This window comes from Monomorium pharaonis, chromosome 5 (genome assembly GCF_013373865.1).
Source record: "Monomorium pharaonis isolate MP-MQ-018 chromosome 5, ASM1337386v2, whole genome shotgun sequence".
Taxonomy (NCBI): Eukaryota; Metazoa; Arthropoda; class Insecta; order Hymenoptera; family Formicidae; genus Monomorium; species Monomorium pharaonis.
This window is the reverse complement of record NC_050471.1, coordinates 4,239,345-4,267,132: the sequence shown is the minus strand read 5'-3', so window position 1 is coordinate 4,267,132 and position 27,788 is coordinate 4,239,345. Positions and strand designations below refer to the sequence as shown.

The following is a 27,788-nucleotide window of genomic DNA, read 5'->3' as shown; positions in this document are numbered from 1 at the left end:
TATAAACAAAAAAGATCGACTATCTTTAGAAAAAAACCAATAAATCGTCTAATTTTTCTGTATAGATCTGTTTTCTCAGAGTTCCGGTTCATAATAATTATAATAAATAATAAGACAATTATCAAGAGCCGTCATAATATTCACAAGTTTATTCTTTTTGTGTAATCATTTATAATTCATTATGAGTTGTCAATAAAATTAATATACAATATATTTTAGAGCAAGAAATTGTTATATGTGTTACAACTAAGAAAGGAAATACATAGTAATAGCAGCAGGAATAGCCTCTCCTATCTTACAAGATCTCCGCGTGCCAAAAATTCATTAGACATTGCATGTTTTAAATGTACTGTTACTTTACCAGTATTTACGGTAATATTAACGGTGTATTATATTATTATTATTATTATTATTATTATTTATTATCATTAGCATTTATATACTTATTACATATATAAATCATATTTACTTATATGATTTATAATATATAATGTATATATATATATATATATATTTATATATTTATAACGAACACCGCCCATTACACTACTAGAATTACAAATGGGAGCTTTCTTTTTTACCACCTCTTAATAGATCTGATACTCAAAATAGATGATATATCGTCGATTACATTAAGACGCAGACTCTTAATCAAATCACTCGAGCAAAATGTTTTGCGAATGTCCCACACTCGGTTCACTTTCCACTCTGTATTTTTCCCTCTGTTGTGTGTCTTCCTCTCAAATTCATTGTAGCACACTCGTGGTGTACTTTACTTTGTAGATTATAGTACATATCTGTAATCAGAAATAGATAGCACGTCTACTGCAACATTATTCTAAATACGTATAAACGCATATTTAATATAATTGAAAGTAACATCAAGAGCAATTTAGTTTAATTAAAAAATGTATAAAACGTCAGAACAATACAAAATTGTGTCAACGTTGTGATGTAAATTTTCTCGGGTAATTAACAATTTACTTGCAACTTACCTAATTTAATTAAGAATATCTCTGAGAAACAAATAATTTCCTCTGTAGAAATAAAACGGTAGTAAATAATTGTTCTAATAGCGCGTAATTATTTTGAAATGTAATGCAAAGTAGACAGCTTACAAACATAATATAAAAATCATCTTTTCTATTACATGTACGTAAATGATAAGGAGAATGAGTCACAATGTACGACATTCCATAACGTACTGTATTACAATTGTTGAATATCTACAATGCACAAGATTGTACTGCAAAACATTTTTGTCTGGTAAATATTAAAAACTTCTCTATACAGGAATAAATAGAACCTACCTGTGTGGTTTTAACAGAATATATCTAGATAGAATCATATCTCATTTTAAAATAGAAATAAGAATAAATATATAATTAGGATACAACAATATTGAGAAATTGAAGACAAGGATTGCACCCTGAGAATTTTTTTCATAACAATTTTTTAAACAGTTTTACCTATTATTATTATTATCATTATTATAATATTATTATTACAAAATAATATTTCAGATATACAATCCAATGATACGAATCATTGCACATGAAAATGAGGAGCATTATCGTAAATTATAAGAAACATTTCCACAATACGGATATCATGCACGTATATTCTTGTAGCACCTTTATCAGTCAGAAATTAGTGTCCTCTGACAAGAAATGAAATCTTTACAAATTTTTAATATCTATAAATATATAGTGTCATGTAAACACTACAATGTGTCTAAGGGGGATATCTAGTGCCTTATATTACATAACTTCTTTTCCACGAAATTTTGAACAGAATGCACTTGAATTATATAATCAGGAATATATAATAAAATAAGAGGAAACTAATAAAAGAATATTATGCTTTTAGACACACACATTACAATTTTTATGTGCAAATGACGAAACTCTGACTTTAATAAAGCTGTCACAGTAATGCATAAATGCTATTTCAACTTAATAGAAATACATAAAAGAAATATTAAAGATTTGCTATTAAAAGATCGATTAATAGCAGCCGTGTAATATCCTTCGAATGCGACGATTCAATAAAATAATAAGATTTTGGCTAAAGAATTATTTTAAGAGTATGTAGAATTGTTATATTAGATGTTTATATTGAAACTGATATGTATTAAACAGAGTTTGAACATATACTGCTAAAAAAATTCTCTGAGAAATAAGTGTAGATACACATTATTAACATAAAAACATCATAAAATTTGGAATCTTTTTACATACAATTGTGTGTGAACCATCTTTTAATTACAAGGAATCGTCAATGTTTAGCTAAATATTATACAGCAATATTACATTTATATCCTGCATATATTATAAATTTAACAATCTTTTGTGTGTGTGTGTGTGTGTGTGTGTGTGTGCGTGCGCGCGCGCGCGCGCGCGTGTGGTGTGTGTGTGATCCTACTTTCAATTCAGACTCTTTATCTTTTTGTCTATATATTTCCAGCCTGCCTTTTATCTTTACTGCTTTAGTAAATAATAAAGAAGGCAAAGTCGAGAGAAAAAATTATACGCTATAAAAAATATAAACATAACAAGAAATATAATATACTCTATGAAAACTGCATGACTACTCAGATATCCCATTATTATTATTATAATGCTAATACAAAAATCTGCTAAAAGCATTTTAAAGTGCAGATGTGTCTATTCTATGCAATATCAAACTGATATATTCCCGTTTTCCCCGTTCTTCTTTTTTGGTCGCACTTTCGTTTCATTATATATTCTAATCTTTATAAAAATATGTGAACATGTTGTTACATTGAACATGTTTGATTTGTAACATATTCATTAGGCATATATCTCTCATCAGATTTCTCTCATCAGTAGAATAATGTCTCTCATCAATTTAATTAATTTTAAAGATAATATATATTCAAATGTAATGTAAAAATATAGATACGAATATATTGTGAGACACATACGGATTTAGATAATCACTTGCAGCAATTGCCGGTTGCTGCTTTTTGCCCATCTGAATCGACTAGTCGACGGCCTTGACCACTCGTACTTGCGCTTCCTGATTGTTCATTTTTAGGAAGCTTTTTAGCTGTAAAATAATTATCTCTATATTCGCTATAGCAAAATTGTACCAATATCTTTTAAAAGTTAACATTAAAAAAAAAATGTTATTTTTTTGCTATTCGATATAACGTATAATCAACAGATATAAAGTTACAATCACCATGCATTTTGATTATTGATAATGCGTAATATAAGATGGAATAACATTGCTCATTGCTTACTTATATTATCAAATAAAACGAGAAATTTAAAGTGTTTAAAGCTCAACTAATAATACATATTTATGTAACTCAAAAATACCAATGTTACTTTTACAGATTAATTTTTACAGTTATTCGTAATAATATATAAATTTTAACAAAGAAATAAAAGTATATACAACTCACCAATTGCAAGGAATATGTCATTGACATTCATTGCGGTCTTAGCAGATGTTTCCATGAAAAGAAGGCCATTTTCGTCCGCATACGTTTGAGCTTCATCGAACTCGACGACTCTCTTATTTGCCAAATCTGCCTTGTTTCCAGCTAATGCTATTACTATGCTTGGACTGGCTTGGCGCTGCAATTCCTTTACCCATGTTTGGGCACGCGAGAATGTATCCTGGTAAAATAAGTATACATATCGATTATGCTGTGGTTTGATGATTCAATTTTGTTATAAACATTCTTATCATTTAACCATTCGCACAAAACGCCAACAAGTAACCTACCTGATTTGTTATGTCGTACACGACAATGGCTGCCTGTGCACCACGATAATACATCGGCGCAAGACTATGATAACGTTCTTGCCCCGCGGTATCCCAGATTTCGAATTTTACAGTTGTGTCGTCCAAACATACGGTTTGTGTTAGAAATGCAGCTGGAATAACGAGATTCGAGGTAAGTAATGGTACAATCAACATTTTAAAAAAAGTACTAAAGACCAATTGCACAGAAGTGTTCTTACCGCCAATTGTACTCTCCTGGTACTCGTGGAACTGTCCTTTGACAAACCTTAAAACAAGGCTCGATTTTCCAACTGCCGACTCACCAAGTAAAACTAATTTAAACTGACAAATTTTTCCTTGTGTCGCTCCATTCGGCCTCTGGGCCGTACCCCGATTCGCCATGATCACCTGGAAAGAAAATTAATATGTCAATCTTGATTTCACAATTTCACTAGTTATTATAACCATATCGCTAGAGGTGCATTGATAACCACAGGCTACATAATTTGACTTGAGGAACATTCTCCTGTTCACGATAAGTTTTGCATATAGACTGCATGTGTAATAACATTTTCTTTCAGCCTATTGTCTATTATATTCAAGTTTTATAAAAAGAAAAAAATATAGGTAAAATGAGAAAATTAAAGTATAAAGAAAGTATATGTTGAGAAATTAATATACCCTAATAATGTTTTCAAAAATATTTAGCAAAAATGTACTCTGTACAAAATATTTTAGTAAAAACAATTATTTCATAACATTTTCATATACAATGTAACACAAAATTTTAATAATATAATAGAAGCTGATGTAATTCTAAAATATAAAATAAAGATATTTCTCGTGCTTCTATTAAACAGAAAAACTTTATTCAAGAAATAACATATTATAATATCGTGGATTTCAATTGCCGCACACAGAAAACTAGAGAAAAGCTCAATTTGATAAACGTCTATTTATAATACTGGAACTTTATGCCTGGCAGATAAGAATTTGCTTCAGGCATACATAGGAATTAATTATAATATTTTTAAATCCTCACTTGTTCCAAAGTCTACATACCTAGTGAATACTAAATGCAACACAGCTTAAACGCAGAATCGAAAGTCAATTAAGAAACGGTCGCGAGAAAAGCGTACGAGAGAGGAGATGGAGAATCATTTTAAGAGCAGAAACTTTCGTAAACCACGAATACACCAGTAGATAAGATAAGAGTGTTCAGAAAAACAGCAACGATTGCGGGGTTGTAAAAAAATGCGTGTCGGGATAAAAGAATCGTCCAAGACGACGACGGGGCGAACGTCGCGACGATACCGGCACCGAGAGATCACCGGCGGAGGCGAGCCGAATGAATCACTGGCGGTCCAGCCAGCCACGCCACGACGCGACCGTCTCTCCACTGAAATTTTAATTGAATAAACCTCCTCTCCCCGCCCTCCCTAGCGATCCGCGCGACTACGGCCGTCAAGAGACGATATCAACGAATTTTGCTTACTTACGCGTGATAAAAAGTCAAAGGTAAGCTAGTTTAACTGGGGGAGGAGGGGGGATTAGCGGGGAAGAAAAACGGGCGCGGACGCTCTCCTTAACCCATTAGGATCCAGCACTGTTAATTATATTATCCCATTAGTCTTGGCGTTAACGTCGTCGATTACGTCCCTCTCACGGCATTATTTTTCTTTCCTCTGTATCTCTCTCTCTCTCCCTCTCTCTTTCTCTCTCCTTCCGTTGCCCAGCGGGAAAGGCTTCGCGTTAAAGAGAGCGAATACGTGGAGAAAAGGGAAGGGAGGAGGGTGATGCATTCAGGCTCAGATTTTTACTAGAAGCGCGATCACGAGATCGTGTACGAGTACGTGCAACGCTCGTGAAAAGGATCCCGCCGCTGTCGGAGAGTTCCGCTCTCGCGCGCGCTCTGTGTTCGTGTCGCGGCGAGTTCCACTCGTCATCGTCGTCGAAAGGAAAACCCACCGAAATACGATCGTCTACGTCATCGGCATCTCTATAACCTTCGGGCAGTCAGGGTGTTATCGAGAAATTACGAGAAACCGTTAAAATGATGCATCGATGTAGCACGAAGGAGGAGGAATGAAGAAAGACGAAACAGCCATGTCGCTTGTCACTTGTTGTGTGCGTGTATATTTGTGTGTGTTCATACGCGCGCAAGCGCCGCGCATAGTGTATGAAAGAGAGAGAATGTGTGTGCGTGCGTGCGTGTGTGTGTGTGTGTATGGGTGCAAATAAGAGGGAGACAGACGGAGATGGACGATGAGAAATAGCGGAAAGACTGTGAGAAAGAAGGAGAGGGGAGAGAGAGAGAGAGAGAGAGAGAGAGAGAGAGAGAGAGAGAGAGAGAGGGGGGGGGGGGAGAGAGAGAATGAGCGGGTGAGCGAACGAAGAGGGAATGAAAAGAAGTGTATAAGGGAACGGGAACGAATATGCCACAATTGTCACTGCCCTGAGGTAACGTGTCACCACCCGTCGAAACGTCAGCAACCCCCTCCCCCCCATGGGGAAAGAAGCCGAGCCCTCGTTTGTTGCCGAAGAGAGCGATCGAGTGACAAGGCGATACGCGCGCGTGTTCGCCGTTCCCCTCGCCTCCTCGTCCGGATGTATATGTACCAGCGTGCATCATCCTCCAGTATAAACATTCTTCTGCCACCTCTCCCGTTTGCATTCCGTTGGCCGTTCCCTTTCTTCAAGGGGAGTATAATTTAGGATTCCTTATTCCGTTCGCTCACTCGCTCGCTCGCTAATAAGCGTAAATGCGAGCGAGCGAGCGTGCGCGCGCGCACGCACCTTGCTCTCAGGGTGACGGACACCTGCCAAGAGGGGAAATCATGAGTCTCGAGAATTTATGTTTAACCTGCTTTGCGTTGTCGAGGAGCACGCCGTTAGGTAGGTAGCACGCCGCGTTGGACTAGCTGCTTCTCGGGTCGACGTCGACGGCAACGGCGGCGACCAGGCGCGACGCCGCGCGACCGATGACGATTTTAAACGTCGACTCGCTGGAGCGGCCGGGGCCGCGGGAGGCGTCAGGCACAATCAGCACTCGCCACCGACAGATCGGCCCGTCGACCGTGCATAGATCGCGCGATCCACGTAGAACGTGCACATTTATGACAGCACCCGGATGACGGTCTCCGTCCGCCGCACCGATTCACTCTCCTCCGCTCCTCTCGCTCTCCCCCGTGCTACACCCGCCCGCCTCGCTCGTTCGCTCGCTTGCACTCGATACCGCCGTTCCGTGCACGACGACGTTCCGTTTCTTTTCCCCCGTGGGAGGTGCGTGTCGCCGCCCGGCCGCGTCACACTTCCACGATTCGCACCCCGATATATCGTTCGTTTTTCCTCTCCTCGTAACCTACATCGGCAGACTACGACGACGGGATACGTCAAGTAGTCTCGGAACTTTGACACTCCGATGGGAGAGGGAGAGACAGAAGAAAGAGCGAATGAGAGAGCGAGAGAGACAAAGAATGAGAGGGGAAGAGAGAGAGAAAAGGAGATTACCGACACGCGCGATGCATACGGTGCTGCGTCACTTTTCGTCGTTCGTTCCGCTTCGGATTCCCGAGCTTCGCGCGAAATGCAAGCGATTCACCAACCGTGGTCGTCTCACCCGGGTCCGCGGACAAACGAAAACGCGAAATCTCGGGCGGATACGCCTCTCGTGCTCGGCTCCCACCCGACTCGGTTTTCTCTCTCCGCCGATTCCACCGAGAACGTATACGTACCGACCACTACGAACAAGTAGGAAGCAATGCGAACTCTGACGGCGTACTCTCGTGCCAACATTTTCCGCGCGCCGTCGTCGCGGCGCCACCTCGCGGCGCGATTCGACGTTCTGCCCCCGCAGCTGATTAGAAACACAGATTAATGTCCATTTCCACCAATGTCAATTAACTTTTTAGCCTTAGTTTAGAATTGCTTTTTTATTAAATAATAAAAAGCAATCTTTTCTAGTTCTAGATATTAAAAAAACGATAATCGTATTCAAATCGTCCCGTATTCAAAACCCGCTTTTTTTTGTCATTTTTTGTTTTACCCCTAATATGAACGATAAAAATAGAATGACAAAAAAAGCGGGCCAAAGTGTAAGTAAACTCAAGATTGAAATAATACATTGCTAAAAAATGAACAGTTTCGTACAAAAACAAAATTTTTATGTGATTGTTGTCTCTAATCTCTCTTCTTTTACAGACGGAAACAAAAGAAATCCCGTCCATATGAATAAAGTACTTTAAGCACAACTCGATTGATTAATGAAGTGATGATCATTGATTAATTTAAAACTTGATCTTTCTATTGAAAACAGGCCAAGTAAAATCTGCTTTGTCCCACGTGAAATATCGTATTTAGCTACCGATTGGTCCCTGAGGCAACGAGAGATTCGATTGGTCGATTTGAATCAAGTCGGTTTTTAAAAATGGACGTCCGCGTTCGAGGCTTCACCACATGTCACCTTTTGTTTACGTCCGGACAAAAACGAAACAAAATACGATATTCGTCGAACCATGATTTCCAACACCTACATAAACATCGCTGTCAAATTCTGACCTTCCGACAGTACGCCTGACCGCGTCTAAAACACCGGAAGTAGGGTAAATTTTTTATTAATACGAAGAAAATCACCGGGCTGCATGTAACACTTTCAGCGTCCTCCGGCGCGAGGAAAACTTGTAGACTCTCTCCGCAATATTTTAACACAAATAATGGAAAAATATCAGAATATGAGAGCGTTTATATCGGCGGCCTTGGATTACACTAAGCATCCCAGCGAGAGCGTAATCTCCGCCATACAGAGAAGCCTCGGAGTAAGTACGCGAGAATTCACTCGATACACAATAACATATTTCAAAAAGTACTTTCATTTATATAACACTTTGTGTTATTAAGGTGATAAGCGCGTCGCTAGATCTGAGTATATTCGATCCGGGGACTAGCGTAGCTGCAGAGTTCTATGTAAGCCTGTATGAGCTTATGAACTCCTTAGGGTCACGATCCACCTTGATCTGGAGTGCTGTAGATGTTTTGCAAAATGCTTGCCGAAATGTTCCTGCCAGACAATCTCTTATCCACACATATAAATTTGCGCCGATATTAGCACGATTACTCGAGGTATGGAATTAAATGTTAACAATGTGAACATCGCAGACACTGCACAATATTTAGAAAAGATTTATTTTTATAAGTATTTGCTACAATAAATTCTTGTATTTGTGGTTGTATAGGCAAATTTGACAACTGAAAAAAGGATAAGAGTGCTAAAATTACTCCAAGAATTAACATATGGAATTAAGATATCGTGGCAGGAAGCACACCTTCCGTATTTAATTTCTACACTAACTCAATGGGTGATGCAGTCGAATGAAGAAGAGATTATCGCGCTCTCCTTAGGTGTACTTGTAAATCTGTGCTATAAAAATCTTCCAGCGGTGTACACACTGATGCGAACCGTCAATACTAAGGTTTTTATAAGAACATTGTTGAAATTCCAAGATCATGTCAACACCAGTGTGCAATGTAGTAAATTATTGATTATATTGGAACCAACTAATACTAACATATCTGAAAAATATATCATGGACTTTGCGTCAGTGACGTTTGTTAATCTCAAGACAGCAATGAAACAAAAGGACGTTTTATTATTGAGGCATATCGTCGATTTTTTCAACGATATTGCACAAAATGAACATTCACGAAACGTACTGGTTACATATTCCAAGTAAGTCGAACAAATTAGGTTCTTATGTAACATAATAATGAACAAAATGTTTCAAAGATGATACATATTATGTATTTATTGTATATAATAAATTATATATCATAAATATATATATTATGTACAATAAATTATAATTATATTACAAATAATATTTACATATTGTATTTAAAAGATTTTTTATTTGGTATTTACTTATAACATAATTTTATCCACCAGTTATGGCAAAGATATAGAAAGTTTATTAGCCACTTTAGAAGAGAACACTGACCCAGAATGCATTGCTTTAATGATGGAATTTTTACTATCATTAGTGAAGCTAAAATTAAGTGCCTTAACGCCTTTGTATCCTGCATGTATAAAATCAGCTATGACATGGGTACCTGTAGAACAAGTATGTAATCTCTGTTATCATCTCATAAATCTTAGTAACGCAGCAGTTAAAATGTAGTGAAAGAAAAAAATAGATATGATGAAGGAATTAATAATTTAATTAAAATTTCTAACAAAAAACAGGTGTGCTCGAAAGCCTTAGCACTCATACGAAGCATAATAATCGATTCCCGACGTACCAAAACTTCCGTCGAAGTTTTAACGGAGCTAGATCCATCTGTTCTTATGCTTATAACAAATCCAGAAGACGAAGATAATGGGCTGAATAGAAGTCAAAACGTAGAAACAGAAGTAAAGCAGGCCGAATTAATGCAGTTGTTTCAAGAAATGATTAAAATTCCTACGCTGAAAAAGAAAATAATGCAGTCATTCAGTGAACATGCAATGCGCAGACTGTTCAGTCACGTGTTGGACAATGAATTTTCCGCAGCTGGAGATTGGACTGGGAATTTTATCCAGGTTAATATAGAATTTAATATAATATATGTAACACTAAATACATATTCCTATGTTTACAGAATGCTTCCACCAATCTTTATGTTCATGCCTTAGCTTTGACAGCAGACTTGGCAGCAAATCATTCAAACTGGTTAACACTGTACTCTGAATTGCTAAGTAGGAAACAAGTGCAAATGATAATAGCGCTAGCATTGTTCACCGGTGATGGGGAAGTTAAGCAGAAAGTCTTGCAGCTGACATCATCGATTGGATTTCCACAAGAATGGTAAGCGTTTTACACGCGATGAAACATTTATCCAAATTTTATGTGTGACACATATACAAAATTATATGGAATTTCTGTTTTGATAAGTGTTTCTGCAGTGGCACTTTGTATGAAAGAACTAGAACCATTGATACTAGTTCAGAACACAAACAGCAATATATTGGAAATCTCGAATAAAGTATCCCTGAATTATACTGGGAACGAATTAGCGCCATTATTTTCCATTGCACAGGAAGAACGCCTGGATGCTTTCTTGGTAAAATTGAAGTCAGCCTTTGAATCGCAACAGATTGGTGATACTCCAACGTCTGCAGTGATGGAATTATATGAATATAAGGTGCAAAATTTATATATATATTTTTTTACATTTTCACATTTATAGTGTGGATTGATATTACCTATTTGTATTTTGTAACTTTAATTTCTTTAAAGTTAGCAGCAATGAGACATTCTGAAAGGTCAATGCAATCAAGTTTAGAAGCGGCAAATAATCATGCTACTAGTCTTCAACATAGATTGGCACAAGTAGTAGCTGAGTCTAGTAGATTACATCAATTATTATTTGATACTCAGCAGTGTTTGGAAGGAATAAAAGCTGAAAAAATTATATTAACGGGAAAGCTTAGCGAGACGGAAGATCAATCTAGAAAAGCGCTTCGAATAAAGAAACAAGTTAGTATTTAGTATTTATTACAAATTTTGAAGATATATATATATTTAATAAGTGTTTTTATGATAGAGTAACTATTGCATTTTTTGTTACGTTTCTAGGAAATCGAATCCTTGAAAAAAATTGTAATGGAGAAGTCAACAAATTTGGAAAATTTAAATGAAAAACTAACACAATGTATGAATGAATTAGAAAATAGTAATAACAAAATTGATGTATTAAGCAAAAAAGTTCAAGAATTAGATAATGAACGTTTAACTGCTGAAGCCAAAGCTACAGAAATGGCTAATAAAATTCACGAATTAAGTAAACTTTTGCAAAAAATGAAAGATTCTGTTAGCAAAAAAGAACAGGTACAGTATTCTTCATAAATTTGACCTGTTAAAAATGTTTTAATTTTATTACATTTTATATGTTGTAGATGTTAGAGAAAAAGAATGCAGAGATAGAAACAAATCAAAGTGATATATCTGCACTTAAGCAAGAAATTCAACAATTGACACATATGCTACAGACATATGAGCAAACCATATCGGAGAAAGAGAAGAGTAATCAAAGAATGAAAGGAGAATTAAAAGAGTTGAGCCGCATGCGGGATATGATCTTTGAGCTTACTGCTAAAAACAAGGACGACATAAATTCAAGTTAGCAATTCTTTCATTTTAGAACTATTAATAAATATAAAAAACATGATTAGATCAATGTAACTTTTATCTTTATCTAATATTTTTATATGGATTTAATTAATTTTATTCATGTTTTAATTTTTACTTGCGACGTAAAATAAAATTTTTTTTTATTTTGGGAAATTAAACTACAAAAATAACAGTATATATTTTAACATAAAAAAAATTTATTGGAGGAATGTGATAAAAATGATTTAAAAAATTGTATAAATAATCGATTGTAGTTGCTACGATTGTTCATTACTTATTTAATATTATCATTACATTTCCATAAAATTTTATATATAATTTTCACGTAAGATAAATCTCACATTTTTATCGTATATTAAAATGTGAGTATGTCATTTTGGATACCGTTACGTAAATTTTTGTACTGTTAAATATATTGATGAGTATATTAAAGATTTATAGTATATACATGCATATTCCATATAGTTATTTTTTTTGCTGTACTAGATACAATCGCTAACGATATCTACTTATTTCGTATCGAAATTTCTATGAATAATTATACATGTATTCTGCTGTTTAGAACGACAAAATCATTTCTTTGTCTTCATATATTATTTTTACTTTACTACATCAGAAATATATAACGTCAATAACATATTAATACTGTTACAATTTCACTTATATTATAGAGAAGCCATTTATCTTACTATTCCCTTTGGCTTTATAAAATAAATAATACCTTTGTTCTTTAAAGCCATAAATTATCAACAGAAAAGACTTCCGGATGGAATTAAAAATATATAATTATTAGAATATTTAGAGATAACAAATATCTTAAAGTACAAATAGAAAAAATATATATAGCGTTTTAAATAACATTGCTAATAATTTTAATTGCTTTTTTTAGTTTATCATCCATACACATCATTCTTATCAAATATAATAATAAAAAAGAGGTATACTTATGTATGTATATATAAATATATATGTAAAATATATTTGTAAAGTTAAATGCTGTTTCATAAATAAGGTGTTTTGTAACTGGTACGAAAGACTGTACACGTAAAAATAAATCGAAAAAGCAGAACAGAATATTTTCGTATTACAGTATTTATGATAATTTATTTTTGAGAAAATTGAATGACATGGAAGTTCGAAAATTGGATATCAATATCTGTATACTTTCCTTGAATAATTTCTAAAAATCTTGTATTATAAAGTTATCGAACTATCTCAAAAGTAATTATCAAGCATGCATAAAAAAATAACATCCAAAGAAATAATAATCTCATTTTTTGCATATGATTTTTAAAGTAACTTGTATCATTCATTTTATTAAAAATAGAATGTTGTGCTTTTTCGTTTACATATAAATAATTATTGTTAAAATAAATTTATATGACAAAAAGTACAAGAAATTATTAATTATCCTATTTTCAAAATCATTTCTTTGAAAACAAAATTCTGAAAACATTTTATTCTACATTTTCGATTTACTACATACAATTATCTTTTTTATTTGTACCACTGAAAACACCCTGATATCATGTCAATATATTAATCAATATTTTACTTACTCAATTTTTTCATGGGATTGCAGACCTTTTTATGTATCCAGACAAGATATAGCTGGATCAATAAAATGGTGAAGCAAAATAGGGAGGTGAAAAATATGTTAATCAATCCCAATTATCTGACGCAAAAGCCAGTTTGCGACATCTGTCCTCTTTATGTATCATGTGTCAGCAATAAAATTGATTATATCGAAATTTGATCCATTTGTCATTGCACGTATCATTCAATGATAAATACAATATAACTAGAATCTTAGAAAAGCAACAAAAAAATTATTAATCAATTATTTTCCGAAATAATGATTAATAAATTATCGGATTATATAAAATTGGCTAGCTGAATTAAAATGTACTGTGTGCAACATGATTGAAAAGTATATTATTTTCCACGTTTAATATCGCATTTCTAATGCGACATTGTCATCAACTGCCACCTTTGCTCCATGGCTGTTCAGTGGCGGACGCGAACATTAAATAGAAGCAGTTAGTAGCCATATTTATTCCCGCTCCCATCCAGAAGACTATGTGCCAACGTGCGAGAGTTTCCTGTAATACGAGAGAAAAATAATATCTATATATATCTTCATTCAATGAATTCATTTGAATGCGGCGAATATACTAACGTGTCCCTCCACTATACTGCCAATAACATACGGTGCCAAGAAACCACACGCGTTCGCCGCGGCATTCGTCAATCCATATAAAGTGCCCGCATAACGTGGTGCCAATGCGATGTGATTCATTTGATTCCCGGCGTATACCGCACCTTGAAGAGAGCCTAACCCAGCGAGCATCAGCATCACCGTCATACGATCGCATCCGGCCCAGATAACACCGAGGAAACTGAGACTGGGCCCCAATGAGGCCACTGTGTTCCACAGTTTGAACGAAGCCAGAGGCGATATCAAACGACGGGCGAGGAGCGCGTCCGCGAAGCTCGAGATACAAAGACCCATCAGCCAGGCACTCAAGTAAGGTAACGCTGAGAGAAATGCGTTTTGTTGTACATTTAAATGCAAAATTTTATCCATATACGTCGGTAGCTCAGTTAGGAGAGTGTAGAAGGCCCAAGACTGGCCGCACTGCGTAATAATAATGGCCCATATAGGTGCAGAGGTGAAGACTGACATCCAAGGTACGCCCGGGTCATCGTTCTATCGTTTAAAATCACTCAATCATTAATTAATACTTCACAGAAACACCTACCTATTAAACGTAATACTGACTTCGTCTTTTTTTTCGACACTAGCTTCGATATATGCCTTCTCGGCAGGATCAATTTTCGCGTGTTGCGAAGGAGTATCGTAGATGAATATTAACCAGAATATATACCACACGAGACCAAGGCCACCAAACAGATAAAATGCAAGGGGCCAGCCACCCCACAATTCTAAAGAACACAGCCAGCCGCTTACCGGCAATGAGACAACAGTACCGAAATTTGCGCCTGAAAAACATACTGTAAATCCTCGAGCATTTTTTTATCCATGAAAAAATAAAGATAAACCAATTACCCGCGTATACTATAGCAGCAAATTTACTCCTTTCTAACGGGGGTACCCAGTGTGCCAGCATACTATGCATCGCAGGAAACGTTACCCCCTATGTATCACAAAAAAGAATATTAATGATTTCTTGACAAACAGATGCTAAGAAAAACATGACATTTACCTCGGTAAATCCTTCTGCGACTCTTACAACGAGAAACGGTACGAGACCCCAATACGCGGCGAAAGGACTTATCACGGTCAAAACGGCGGTCAGAAACACTCCCAAACCATAAATTAACTTGCCACCCATTTTTTCAGCCATTCTACCACCTGGGACATTTGTAGTCACATAGCCAAGGAAGAACGCGCCTAATATAATACCTTGGGTCTTTTCACTCCAGGCGAATTCTCCTGCGCTCTAAAATTTATTTGAAAATATTAGAAAACATTGAATGATGTATTTGACAATATTAATGTTTAATGAAATAAATTAAGAGGTAACAGAATGTTTTCAACAGTATTTCTAATAAATATCTTATTATATTTAACTTGTATAGTATCTTAAACTTTAGATTTCTTGTGACAAATGAGATCGTGACACTGAGCTGGACAGACTATATCATACATTAACACAAAGAGATAGTATAGTTTGTGCATACATTTCAGCATGATAAGTTTAAATGACTAATACCACATGATAACTAATATCTAAATGACATAACACCGATAATAATACAAAGGAATTAAAAGAAATATATAATATAGTAATATAAAATTCAAATAACTACTTGAAGAAAAAAGTGATGGAATTACCGGTATAAAAGTTCCATTTATCGGTTTAGTGTTGGAACAAACATCGCTAGTATCATTTTCCTCGGTATGTGGTATCGCTGTCTGATTAACCATGGAAACAATAGCTACAGATAGATTGACTCTCATAGCATACACAAGGGCAAAACCAAGAAACCCCAGGAAACCAAGGGTGTGACGTGCTTTTACGCATGATTTAGTATCTGCCGGAATCTGCAATTTGTTAACTGAAAGAACATTACATTATGAATATGTACAGTCAATAGAAAAATTGAAATATGTTACTTTTGACAATTATGGGAAAAAAAAAAACAAATCTTGAGTTATATAATTTGACTCTTAAATGCTTTAAAAACCTTAATCTATGATAAATAAATAAGAATAATCTGTATATTTTAAGAACATATTAATTGAAATCTGCCAAATAGATATCTGTTCAAAATTTTAATAGCAAATGGATTGTAACTTCTCTAAATTTCTCTAAATATTAATCTAATATTTCTAAAACAATAATTAATTATTCATATTTCTATTACTTTAAAACTTTTTAAGGAAAAAAATACGTAGACATAAATCAGCTGGCGTAAAATAAATCTGACGTCCTCGCGTTGACGTCTTTCGCGAGGAAGGAGGAAGGGAGGGGGCAGCAAAGTGAAGAAAGGGGTCGTAAAATTGACACTATGAGATAACAAATCGTTCCACTTCCGCGATATATGCAAACATCTGTGCCGCATCATCGTCATCGTCGTCGCCACGCGCGTCACTGCTGACATTATTGGCCCTTTGTTTCCAAACAATGCGACGCGCGCAGGGGAGAGTACGCGTAATTACGCGAACGAACAAAGGCAATGACGCGTTACAACGTAATCACGAACGGTAAGACGATTACCTCGATCTAGAGAATCATTGATGCATAGTGGTTGATCGTCCCTGGAGACGCTCGGATCCAGGACTTCCATGACGCCACGCCGTGTCGTGTCGTCGTCCCGAGTCGTCCCTTGCTCTACAGCGTTCCTGCACTTTCACGATGACTCACGGTTTACGCCAGGCATAAGAAATCGCGCCTCGGTTCCGCTCCCACCAGCTCGTCCGCGGTAACAGGTCGGTCGTTACGAACGGCCGCAATTTGGACGAGTGACAGGCTGGCTATCACTCGTCCGCACGGAGAGTATACACTGGTATACACGCTAAATGGGAGAGGGGAAGGGACGGACTGGACACTGGACGAATGGACATGCGCATGCGCGCCGCACCACAGAATCGCACGCGACAGCACGAACGTAGCAGACGGCGTGGCCTCAGCATGAAGAATAATTTACAAAGATACACACATACATACTTATCGTACGTTTTTGTTATGCAAGATTCACACTGCCACGACATCCGTCGTATGACGATTCACTATATTCAAGAATAAAAGATAGGATTTCTAGGTAACATCACTTTTTTGTCTCGCAGGAAATGTATTCTTTTATTGGATATCGACACATATATGTTTGAACAATGATGACATGTGTACCGCAAGCAGATATCATTTATTATAATACTTTTAAAAGCAACATTGCGTTGGCTTTAAACGGAGTCTTGAGAAGCTTTTGTAACTTGTAGTCGTAGAAAATAAGCAGAGAGAATCCCTTGGTTTCTCTTTTTGAAAATAAGCTAAGAGAATCTGAATATATTTTTCATAAGACAAAGTATGTATATTGGAATACAGATATCTGCACAGTAAATTATGTGTAAATAAGTTGACCCGTCACTCCTCTCATCATTAAATGATCTTATATTGTACTATGTACTATTTTATTTTGTTTTATTTTTAAATTTCTAAATAGAATTATTGAAATGTTTCTCAAATGTACCACGCATGGTTCCAAAACTGGATGGCGTTACTGGCGTTAGTGCTGTTCATAAACATTTTCCTTGCGACTTGTCATAATTTTGCAAGTCGCTCTGTAGAAAAACCCGTAAGAAGATGAATCGTCATCCGAATACTGACTATAAAAATCGCAATGAACCACAAGTTGAATTAGAGAGTCAATTTATTATGCGGTTACCTCCGGTATGTTTCTTTTATTACTATTTTATAATTTCTGAAACTTAACCTAATTCGGAGATCATGCAGACGAATTGTAAGTCGAAAATTACATACATTAAATCAATTCTTTTTAAGGAACCCGCCAAAATTCTGAGGGAAGCATTACGTAGCGGTTTGCCCTTAAAAGATAGAGTGGCTATAAAACTGGAGAACGATATGCGTTATGGTGAGGTTAGGGTCGACAATTGGTTACTCCATGCTAAGGTAAACTTCACTATCCTATGCCATACATTCTATACAGTTTAAATTTGCTCGACAAAAATCGCTCACGAAGTATATTTGAAAAACTGTCGCTCAGGTTGTCGACCTCCCAACAATAGTAGAATCCTTAAAAACCATTGACAACAAAAGCTTTTATAAAACTGCCGACATATGCCAGGTGAGATAAAAACTATTTTTTTAATGATAGAAACCAAAGAAAAAATTTATGTTACATTATATTTCCACTGCTTCAGATGGTAATATGTAAAGAAGAGGATGATCACACCGCAACAGATGAAGAATCTCCAATCAAGCAGAAAAAAAAGGATCCAAATAAGGTTGACAAGAAGTTCCTTTGGCCTCACGGTATTACACCACCCACTAAAAACGTCAGACGAAGGAGGTTTAGGAAAACTTTGAAAAAGAAATATGTAGAGGCGCCGGAGATTGAGAAGGAAGTTAAACGTTTGTTGCGAGTGGACAATGACGCTGTTAATGTCAAATGGGAAGTGATATGTGAAGATGAAGATACATCAAAACCCAGTAAGGTGTCGTCGTCCGGTACAGTTAAGACTAAACGGGAGAGCATGAACGGGAACACATCTCAAAGTCTGGATGTCGGTAAGTATTGGTTTATATAACATTTATAAACAGAGAAACTCAGGCTTAGTACTCTATGGATTAATATTGCAGCTGAACACGATATATTCGGCGAGCCCGTGAGTGACAGCGAGGATGACGACGAAGAGGCGAACATAAACGTGATGGAGTTAGACGAGAATAGTCGACTTTCGGCGGACAGTAGAGTTTCAGACTCCAATTCTATGCAAGCCACGTATTCTGAGAGATCAAGTAATAATGCAACGACGAGTAGTGGATTAGTTACCGAATTCAGTAAAGATATGTTTCAAAACGATAACAACGGTGATGCGGAAACTGAAAAGCAGCAGGATGAGTGTACCCCGCCAAAAGTTTCAAAATTAGAGCAATTTCAGTCGGAATATATTATTTCAGATAATTACAGTGAATCGATAATTACACCCTCATCTGTGTCTAAAGGTAACTTTAAATAAGCATTGCCTCTACGAATGATGAAACTAACACAAATCCTCAATTTTTGTGCCTGAAAATGTTCAGATTCGCGTCTCGCTACTCTGCATGCGGAGTTGGCGGAGTTACGGCAAAGAAGGCAGCAGCAGGAGATCGAAATAGCAAACATAGAAAACGTCAAGCTGAGACAACGGTTCCAAGAGATCCTGGATAATTTGTTGACACAAGAGATGCAGAAAGTACAAGAGGTATAATATAAAAAAAATCTTATTTAACAGTTTTACAGGCGAATGTATATGTATATACATATATGTTCTTTTTTATATTTCAGATACAAGATTTGGAAATGGAATAGAAAATTTACAGATTCATGCATTATATATGTATATGACATAGAACATATTATATAAGGCAAATTATAATCTTTTACATAATGAAATTTTTATATAAACAATTGAACATTTACACAGTATAATTAATTTATATATATATTGTACAAAATTAAAATATGAATGACTATAACTTTTTTAAAAAATATTCTTTAATATTAGATACTGATAAAAACAAATTTACAAATATTTATTTACTAAAGGCATATTATGTAATATACAAATCCTGAATGAAGTGAAGAAAAGTTATAAACTCCCTTGTATTAATAGTAATCCTTACATTCATGAAGATAAATATTTTCTACCATATAATTGTGCTTTTTTCTCAAATCCCAAGGATTTTATAGGAGTATTCAGCTTGTAAAATGGATTCATTGAGTACTGAAACAAAAAGGTGTTTTTTTTTTAACAAAGTTAATAACTCTTCAGAGCTGATGCCAAGTCTAACATTGGGTTTGTAAGAGCCATTTAATGTATATTGACTAAAAGATGACTATCTTTAAAAGATTATAATTAAATAATTCGTGTAGAAAAAAACACTAGTTTATTTTAATAATAAAAATTCAAAATTTACAAGTGATAAGTCCAATAGACCTACCATCAGTTCTAGAGAATTTACACATACAAATGTACAGTGGACAAAGCTGATATAGAAATATAATCATTACCTTTATGTAGGTTTCATACATTTCATTAAAAAAGTTCTTGATCCCGTCTTCGTTTTTACTGTCATGCACCATGACGAATCGTATGTGGGTCGCTGTCACAAAAGCACTGACAAACCACTGGTTGAATTTATCCACAACTTTCAAATGCATGTTTGTCGTCTTCCACGTATGTTCGTCAACGAGGTCGAGCGCCGCATGAGCGATGAATTGATTTAAATGCGAGTGATCCTCCTTCTACGACAGAAAGCGAACAAGTTGTCAAGTTTATGTTCATTGATGGAAGTAGACATCACTCGTCAAGTCGGAGCTTAACCTCAAATCGTACAAACCTTCGCGTCCTTCCCAGCATTATTGAATTCTATCTCGAATAACGGATTGTCAGCATGGCCGACTATGGCAAAGTAATAATTCGCAGTCATCGCAAAATGACAAAACAGTTACGTTGTTATGTGTGATACACGACTTCTCCGTCGCTGTCAGTCCTCCGCATACAACGCAGCCATGTTGACTGATGTTGACTCTGATTTTCTGATTAGTTCGAAACTTTGAAATTTGAAATGTCGCGCGACACAGGGTCGAATTATCGAAACTGTCGAAAGTCGTGATTAAATAAACAAAAAACTAAAAGTGAGTTAAAAAATGACTTATCACAAAACTGCATTTCTAAGACAGATGATTTTGATGAAAATCAAATATTATTGCATGTTACGCGTAGGCATACTTAATAAGGCTAGCCTATTATAGCTATAATATTACAAATATTACTAATATATAAACTTACAATTTTTTTCTGTACAGTTATCATTTCTGTGAATATAAACAAACTCCAATAATATTAAAATTATAATTTTAAATAAAGCTCAAGTAGTTCCAACGTGTACATATCTACGAAATATCGAAAGTTAATAAAATTAGTTATTATTATATATTATTAATATTTTACTCTCAATCATTTAAAGTTTAATAGATACATGAACTCATATATAAGATCGGTGGTCTTTATTAACAATCTCTCGTCGGTGATTAAAGACAAATTTAATATATTTTTTCTCATTCAACTTATTGTACCATGCAGTGTATAGCAGGCAGTGAAAAAGAATAGGCCATATGTTACTTTATATGCTTTAATTACTATCAATATAAAATGGTATAGTAGTCGCAGTAACATAAGTGTCTGGGATGACATACTGAGCACGTGCGCTGTCGTGCTAGCATACCATGTTTTTATGTAGGGGTGTCAGCATACTGCCTGGATTATTTAAAATTAAGCACAATATGTGTCGTCCTTGTACTCATCAGGTGCAGCTGCATCTGAACATCACATGGACATTCAGATAACCAAATGTTAACATATATATATATATATATGATACGTGCAATACATGCTGTTACGATAGTGTGTCTAGATGCAACCGTACCTGAAGAACACAATAACGACATATTATACTTGTCATGCAAACACTATGCCACTTTATTAATAAAGTATATAAAGTAGCATAATAACAGCATAATGTCTGAATGATATGTTGGAGCACAACGTGCTAGCACATACGCTTTTATCAGAATAGTATAAATTAATAATAATTTAAGATATTACAAATTTTCATTTGTTAACTTTTTTTTTCGGGAAGGGAATTGAATTAGATATTGAATATTTTAATCTTAATCTAAATTAAATTATTAAAAAAGTATTTTTTTTTTAATGCAGTTTACAGAAACCTACTTTTTCCTTGCCGTCGGTAAGGCAGATTTCTAGCTTCACATTACTTTTTTGTAAAATTCTTTCCAACACTAACATGGAGTTTATTGTGATTTTTAATATTTTTTTAATCTCATAAACTAAAATACATGCTTAAAGTTTATTTAAATTCACGTGGAACGCTTTATTCTATAAATTTATTTCAATTTCAGTCTGTTATCGTTGTTTTTTTTTTCTACTTTAGCATTAGTCAGATTTTAAAGATACGTTTTCGTATCTCCGCTTTCGGAATCTCATAACGCAGACGGCAATCTATTACTGTCATCGATTGTAATTGCCAATCGTTGTCGGTTGCAAAATGACAGAGTAGAAACCGCTGCAATTATAATAAGTATGCGCGCGAGAAACGATGAGTAAACGACAGCCTCCTCTCGCGGAAAAAAAAACACGTAGGCATAATTTCAGAACACAACCATGTAATCTCCGCGCGATAATGAGGAGATTGCGCGGCATGCCGCGCCGTGTGCGATACTGTGCGACGGCGCGCACACACGCACACACTTGCCACGCGCGCACCGGATGGCGTCGTATCGTGCCGGTGGTCGTATCCCCCGCGTTACTTCCTCGCGCGATACGCGACGAGGTCGGCGGTGGCTGTCGCTGAGTCGAAATGGAGACGGCCTCGGTGCACGGGTGTTTTCCAATCGGTGCGTATGTACGTTGCATACACGGCGCGTACAAGAGCACGCGCGCGCATGCACGTTGATCCACGCTCGTCACAAGACGCGCGAGGGGGGAACGAGATGGTGCGAGACGCGCGCATATCGCCGATTGTTATCGTCGCGCGCTGAATGCTCGCGGATTCCTTTGTGCCCGTTCACGCGATAAGCGACAACGCTCTCGCGGGGGGATGACGCCGTCAGTCCGAGGCGTTCGCCCGCTGCTGTGTATCGCCTGCGAGTCTCCCGCGGGGGAAGGAGGAATGTGAGCCGCGAACACGTCGGCTCTCCTAATCTCGCGATTGATCACGGAGAAGTCGATGGTGTCCGGCTGCCTTCCCGACGCGCGATACAAAAACACGTTTTTGCGATAACGCGCGGCGCTTCTCGGAAGATCGAGGAGGAGGATCCGGATCTGCATGCCGGATCTGTGTTTATCGAATTAAAGAGAGGAAAAAAAAAGGTTTTCCCCGGAATGAATTGCGCGACTACGACGGCGACGAAGCGCGAGCATCACCGTCAGCTGCGAGTGGGCGATACGCACGGTTTGTGAATGAAAGTTTTCCCTTAAGCGCCCGGCGACGATGACATCGGCTCGCAATTGTTGTCACGATCGTGCGAATATTTGCGCAACTGCGCAAATAAATTAGTAAACGCGGGCTAATGGACAGATGCATCGGTGGCGAACCAGCTCGGTCTTAACAAGTGGGAGACGGGTGAGAATGAAATCAGGTGACCATCGCAGAAATTCCGTGTTCCGTTCTCGTGTTACCGTTGCAAAACTCAAAACCTCTTCTCTCCTTCGCTCCTCGTCGACAGTACTCTTCTGAGGGAATGCAACTCCTGCGAACGCGCCCCCCGCTTCCTAGCGCGTGTCGCATCTTATACATGTGCATGTAATTGCGGCATTGCATAACGGCATGCCGCGCGTTGCATATTTAGTATATTTTCTGTGTTTTCACTTATCGCATTCGTAATAGGCCACCGATGCCTGCGTTATAAACTAACACTTTACCAGTTTAGAGATAACACTCTATGATATCATAAGCAAAGCATGTCGAACAGCAGGTAACAGCAGCACTATCAGCAGAGCGACAGTGCTGAGTTGTTACTTGTGTTGTAAACGTCACGGCGACGATTACTTCGCTAAAGACCGTTTATGATGAGCCGTTAATTCATACATTCATATACATAAGTGTGTACAATACTCAAAGAAGTTAACGTGTGTAGCATAGCATTGTCTTCAGACAGTCTTATTCCACGATCAGACTCTGTGGCTCTTAATTTTATCTTAACAAATTTTTTTGGTTTCAGATCCATTCCTTTGAATCAGAGATTGCATTTTATATCGGATGTGCTCATATATACAATTTGCTTCTTTACCAATTTTATTTGACTAAAAAGTAAAAGAAGAGGAAAGGAAACATGTGCTCAGCAAAGATTAGCTACCATATTGTGAGTAACAAGTTTAATATATGAGTTTAGAAATGGGTTTGAAGAGTTTATTGAAACATTCTGTTGACCAGGTATGTGCATAAAGTTATTGGATGTTAACATTAGTTTATTTTATAAAGCACTGTTTTGTAAAACATTGTTTTTTTTTGGTATCTTCTACATTAGGTTGTAATACTTTTAAGTTAATTTTTATTACTTTTACAAATATAAAAGTTTTTTAATTTTCAAGTTTTCTTTAAAGTTCTCTTACATATGTGCTTTAACATCTTTAGAAAATATTTGTATAGTTTATTTTTAAAAAATGCATATAAATGTTATAATTATAGTGTTTTTAGTTTTACAAAAAAAAAAGATTCACAGAATAAAATTATTGAATCATAGGCACAGATTGTTAAAAATGTACATGAAGTTGATATAAACGTTAACACTTAATGCACACCTTGGGACATTTATGCCCTATGCATTTCTTTTCTTTGAAATATCTTAGCTGTAATTAATTATAACATAATTTTATAATGGAATGTACAATTTTTTTAAATATACACCATAAATATTTTCTAAAAATGTTAAAGTTATTTAATCACTTGTATATAAAAATGTAAAAACGATATATATATATATATATATATATATATATATATATATATATATATGTATACATGTATTTTAGAAAATGTATTTTTTATCTGCTTGTTACTATAATTGATAATCATAAACCAGTATTGATAAGATATCGGTATACAGCATAGATATTGTAGCACCTCATTAAGTATTCTACAATTTCTACATTCATTATATTTAAGGAAATTTTGAAATAACTGACATCTTTTTTATTAAAAAATTTTTCTAATTTTTAACGTGTTAATTTTTTTTATTAATACAAAATTGTTCTTTGCTTTTCATTTTTTGTGCATACTTTTTGTTAAAGAACTTGGAATTCTGTAAAGCCAATTCAAAAATATTTTCTAATAAAAAAATGTCGGCAATTTGCTTCAGGATCTTTAAATATTTAATAGTATCTACTTTCTTTATTATATTAATTATAAAAGTGTAATATATGTTTTTATAACATTTTAGAAGGCAGTAATATAAAATATTATATCATGCATTTATAAAAATAAAAATGAATGTGAAGGAGACCACAATTTATATTCAAGCATTTATAATATTGAGTTGAGTTACAATTTATATATCATGGTGCAGCAGCGACTTCCCAGTTTTGATAGTAAGCGTCTATTTAAGTCCCTGTAAATAAATGTTTTTTTATTCTGTGATTTACATTAATCCATAGTTTGGAAATGTGAAACTATAACAATTAGAAAATATAGCAATCAGTTTTTTACACAGGTGGTAGGAGTGGACGACGATTTATATTGACACTCGCTGCTGGAATGGTTTTCGGCTTTTTATCAGCATGCCTGCTCATTACATCCACGAGAGATGTACCACATATGTTTAATTGGATTCCAGGTGGTTCTAGCCTTTCTAGAGATCCTCATCATTATTCGGAACTAGAATCAGAGGCACGTAATAATACATTTTGTATATTTTAAATAACAATATTCTTGATAGGTTCACACTGATTTGATTCATATCAAGATATTCTATATTAAGTAATGTGTGTAAAGCGCGTGTTGCGTTCAAACACAGGAAATTATAAGCCAGCGTGCACGTTAAGAGAGCATTGTTTTTGATTAAAGCGACTTGATAGGAAAATAATTTTTCTTTTTGATTAAAATATGTGCAAAAAATAAATGTTTTCTCGCAATTACTAGATAATCATGAAATAACTTTTAATGACTTCTATATTTTGTCATTGAATTTATTGATAGATTGGCCCTGAAACAGAGGTTAAATTTCATGGCGATGATGAGGATTTCCACAAAGGAGAGGATAGAATAGCTCAGGATATGGCGAAAAAAGTGCGTGTTCTTTGCTGGATTATGACTGGTCCAAAGAATCATCAGAGCAAGGCTCGACATGTGAAAGCGACATGGGGGAAACGCTGCAATGTACTTCTTTTCATGAGTTCTGCAGCAGGTATTTCTAATATTACAGATAAAAATTCTGATACGCAGATAAGATGTATGACGTACTTTTTTGCCGTTTATTTTTAGACACCAGCTTGCCCACTGTTGTGCTGCCAGTAAAAGAAGGTAGAGATAATTTGTGGGCTAAGACCAAAGAAGCGTTTAAATACGCTTATGAGAAGTACAAAGACAAAGTAGATTGGTTCATGAAAGCTGATGATGATACGTAAGTGTACTCTGTGTTCGCGATAAATTCTATCCTTACAGTTACAATGTGTGCATTTTCGCGATAAATTTTTCCTTTACGGCATAGTACATGTAAATAAGTAAATAAGTATTGATATCTTGTTAGTACCCTTTTAATATTGGGGCCAATACTAAAAAATATGATAAATGTTTATAATATCGAATAAATTAAGACAAAATAGAAAAATAAAAGAAATTGATAGTTTAAGATTGTTTTCTGTTAAGTAAATAATGCTGTCTATAAAAATCAAAGGATTATGCTATTGTATGTATCGTAATATGTTATATAACTAAAACAAATTTTTTGGGTTTGTGTATTTTCAGATATGTTGTAGTGGAGAATTTGCGATACATGTTATCGTCATATAATCCAAATTCGTCGTTATACTTTGGATGCAGATTTAAACCTTTCGTAAAGCAAGGTTACATGAGCGGTGGCGCGGGATATGTACTTAGTAAGGAAGGCTTGCGCAAGTTCGTGGAGGAGGGCTTACCTGATAAGGCCAAGTGTCGACCGGATAATGGCGGTGCAGAGGACGTAGAGATGGGAAAATGTCTTGAAAAAATTGGCGTACGTGCGATGGACACCAGGGATCCTCACGGACGCGGTAGATTCTTTCCGTTCGTGCCGGAGCACCACTTGATACCAAATCACGTAGACAAGAATTTCTGGTATTGGAAGTATATATATTACGATACCAAGGATGGCTTGAACTGCTGTTCGGACAGTGCTGTTTCATTCCACTACGTGTCACCGAATATGATGTACGTTCTGGAGTATCTTATTTATCATTTAAGGCCATATGGCATTAATCACAGTCTGGAGAGAGCCTCTCCAGATCGACCGTCAACGTTGACCGAATACTAGTCCATACACTGTCGTAAATAGATCATAAGGTTCTACAATTCTTATTTTATACATGATACTAGTCCATTGGAGCCAACGATATAAGTGTAATATATTCTCAGCGGATGAAAAGTGTGATACATCGTACTTCTTAAATACATGAAGTCTTTATACGTATCTATGTATTAAAGTCACCATGGCCATAATGGATATAACTATTGTTTATAGAATAGAAAGGATAGACAGATAGTGCAAGCACAATAGATATACGTTGTGATGATTCAGAATTTCGTTTTTGTAGAACGTTAAATGTTCATTTTGTAAGATGTAATAAATTCTCAAGTGTCAAACTCTTATTAAATAAAATATATGGTTCACAGAAATCTTACATTTTATTGCCAATATCGTTAAAAATATCGATATTTTTTTCCTTTTAAAAGTATATTGGATAAAACTTTCACATTCCTAATTGAGATATAACAGCACCATTGGACATAGACTAAGAGAAAAATATTAATTCATAAGGCATATTTGATGCAGCGCAATCATTTAATAAGCGAAAAAATTCTCGATGCCATTATTTATGGTTCTCTCCTGTTTGCAAGAGCA

At 35.7% G+C, this 27,788-nt stretch overlaps 6 protein-coding genes across 16 annotated transcripts; 3 read left to right on the top strand and 3 right to left on the bottom strand.

Annotated features, from left to right (window-relative positions):
• Positions 1-127: 127 nt before the first annotated feature.
• Positions 128-7,518, bottom strand: LOC105832744 (ras-related protein Rab-5C). Of its 5 annotated transcripts, none has more exons than XM_028189926.2 (6): positions 7,494-7,518; positions 3,999-4,167; positions 3,760-3,911; positions 3,434-3,650; positions 2,948-3,072; positions 128-797 (listed from the first exon to the last, which is right to left on the bottom strand). In XM_028189926.2, exons 2-5 carry the CDS (start codon positions 4,159-4,161, stop codon positions 2,960-2,962), a joined length of 645 nt encoding a protein of 214 aa, XP_028045727.1. In that variant the 5' UTR covers positions 4,162-4,167; positions 7,494-7,518; the 3' UTR covers positions 128-797; positions 2,948-2,959. The 5 variants fall into 5 exon arrangements, 4 of the variants coding, with proteins under 4 accessions (XP_028045727.1, XP_012529398.1, XP_012529399.1 ...); XM_012673944.3 differs by lacking the exon at positions 7,494-7,518 and adding an exon at positions 6,623-7,487; XM_012673945.3 differs by lacking the exon at positions 7,494-7,518 and adding an exon at positions 7,270-7,487.
• A 953-nt stretch (positions 7,519-8,471) lies between these two features.
• LOC105832741 lies at positions 8,472-13,670 on the top strand. Its single transcript, XM_028189923.2, has 10 exons — positions 8,472-8,573; positions 8,656-8,877; positions 8,991-9,484; positions 9,701-9,875; positions 9,998-10,333; positions 10,393-10,598; positions 10,686-10,935; positions 11,031-11,270; positions 11,370-11,621; positions 11,690-13,670. The coding sequence occupies exons 1-10, from the start codon at positions 8,472-8,474 to the stop codon at positions 11,915-11,917; spliced, it is 2,505 nt and encodes an 834-aa protein (XP_028045724.1). The 3' UTR covers positions 11,918-13,670.
• Positions 12,173-16,941, bottom strand: LOC105832742 (sialin). Its single transcript, XM_012673942.3, has 7 exons — positions 16,670-16,941; positions 15,784-16,007; positions 15,152-15,388; positions 14,995-15,082; positions 14,707-14,927; positions 14,104-14,634; positions 12,173-14,026 (listed from the first exon to the last, which is right to left on the bottom strand). The coding sequence occupies exons 1-7, from the start codon at positions 16,737-16,739 to the stop codon at positions 13,904-13,906; spliced, it is 1,494 nt and encodes a 497-aa protein (XP_012529396.1). The 5' UTR covers positions 16,740-16,941; the 3' UTR covers positions 12,173-13,903.
• Positions 16,942-16,986: 45 nt separating this feature from the next.
• On the top strand, positions 16,987-19,587 carry LOC105832743 (transcription initiation factor TFIID subunit 7). The gene is made up of 8 exons (XM_036287107.1): positions 16,987-17,124; positions 17,239-17,839; positions 17,951-18,079; positions 18,174-18,254; positions 18,331-18,697; positions 18,770-19,135; positions 19,214-19,374; positions 19,458-19,587. Exons 2-8 carry the CDS (start codon positions 17,753-17,755, stop codon positions 19,479-19,481), a joined length of 1,215 nt encoding a protein of 404 aa, XP_036143000.1. The 5' UTR covers positions 16,987-17,124; positions 17,239-17,752; the 3' UTR covers positions 19,482-19,587.
• A 62-nt stretch (positions 19,588-19,649) lies between these two features.
• Positions 19,650-20,692, bottom strand: LOC105832745 (probable trafficking protein particle complex subunit 2). The gene is made up of 3 exons (XM_012673947.3): positions 20,513-20,692; positions 20,184-20,417; positions 19,650-19,896 (listed from the first exon to the last, which is right to left on the bottom strand). The coding sequence occupies exons 1-3, from the start codon at positions 20,600-20,602 to the stop codon at positions 19,798-19,800; spliced, it is 423 nt and encodes a 140-aa protein (XP_012529401.1). The 5' UTR covers positions 20,603-20,692; the 3' UTR covers positions 19,650-19,797.
• Positions 20,693-22,140: 1,448 nt separating this feature from the next.
• Positions 22,141-27,562, top strand: LOC105836339 (glycoprotein-N-acetylgalactosamine 3-beta-galactosyltransferase 1). Of its 7 annotated transcripts, none has more exons than XM_028193437.2 (7): positions 22,141-22,589; positions 23,916-24,127; positions 25,134-25,281; positions 25,392-25,579; positions 25,889-26,096; positions 26,174-26,312; positions 26,657-27,562. In XM_028193437.2, exons 3-7 carry the CDS (start codon positions 25,251-25,253, stop codon positions 27,198-27,200), a joined length of 1,110 nt encoding a protein of 369 aa, XP_028049238.1. In that variant the 5' UTR covers positions 22,141-22,589; positions 23,916-24,127; positions 25,134-25,250; the 3' UTR covers positions 27,201-27,562. The 7 variants fall into 7 exon arrangements, with proteins under 7 accessions (XP_028049238.1, XP_028049240.1, XP_028049236.1 ...); XM_028193439.2 differs by lacking the exon at positions 22,141-22,589 and adding an exon at positions 22,606-23,146; XM_028193435.2 differs by lacking the exon at positions 22,141-22,589 and adding an exon at positions 22,606-23,317.
• Positions 27,563-27,788: the final 226 nt, after the last annotated feature.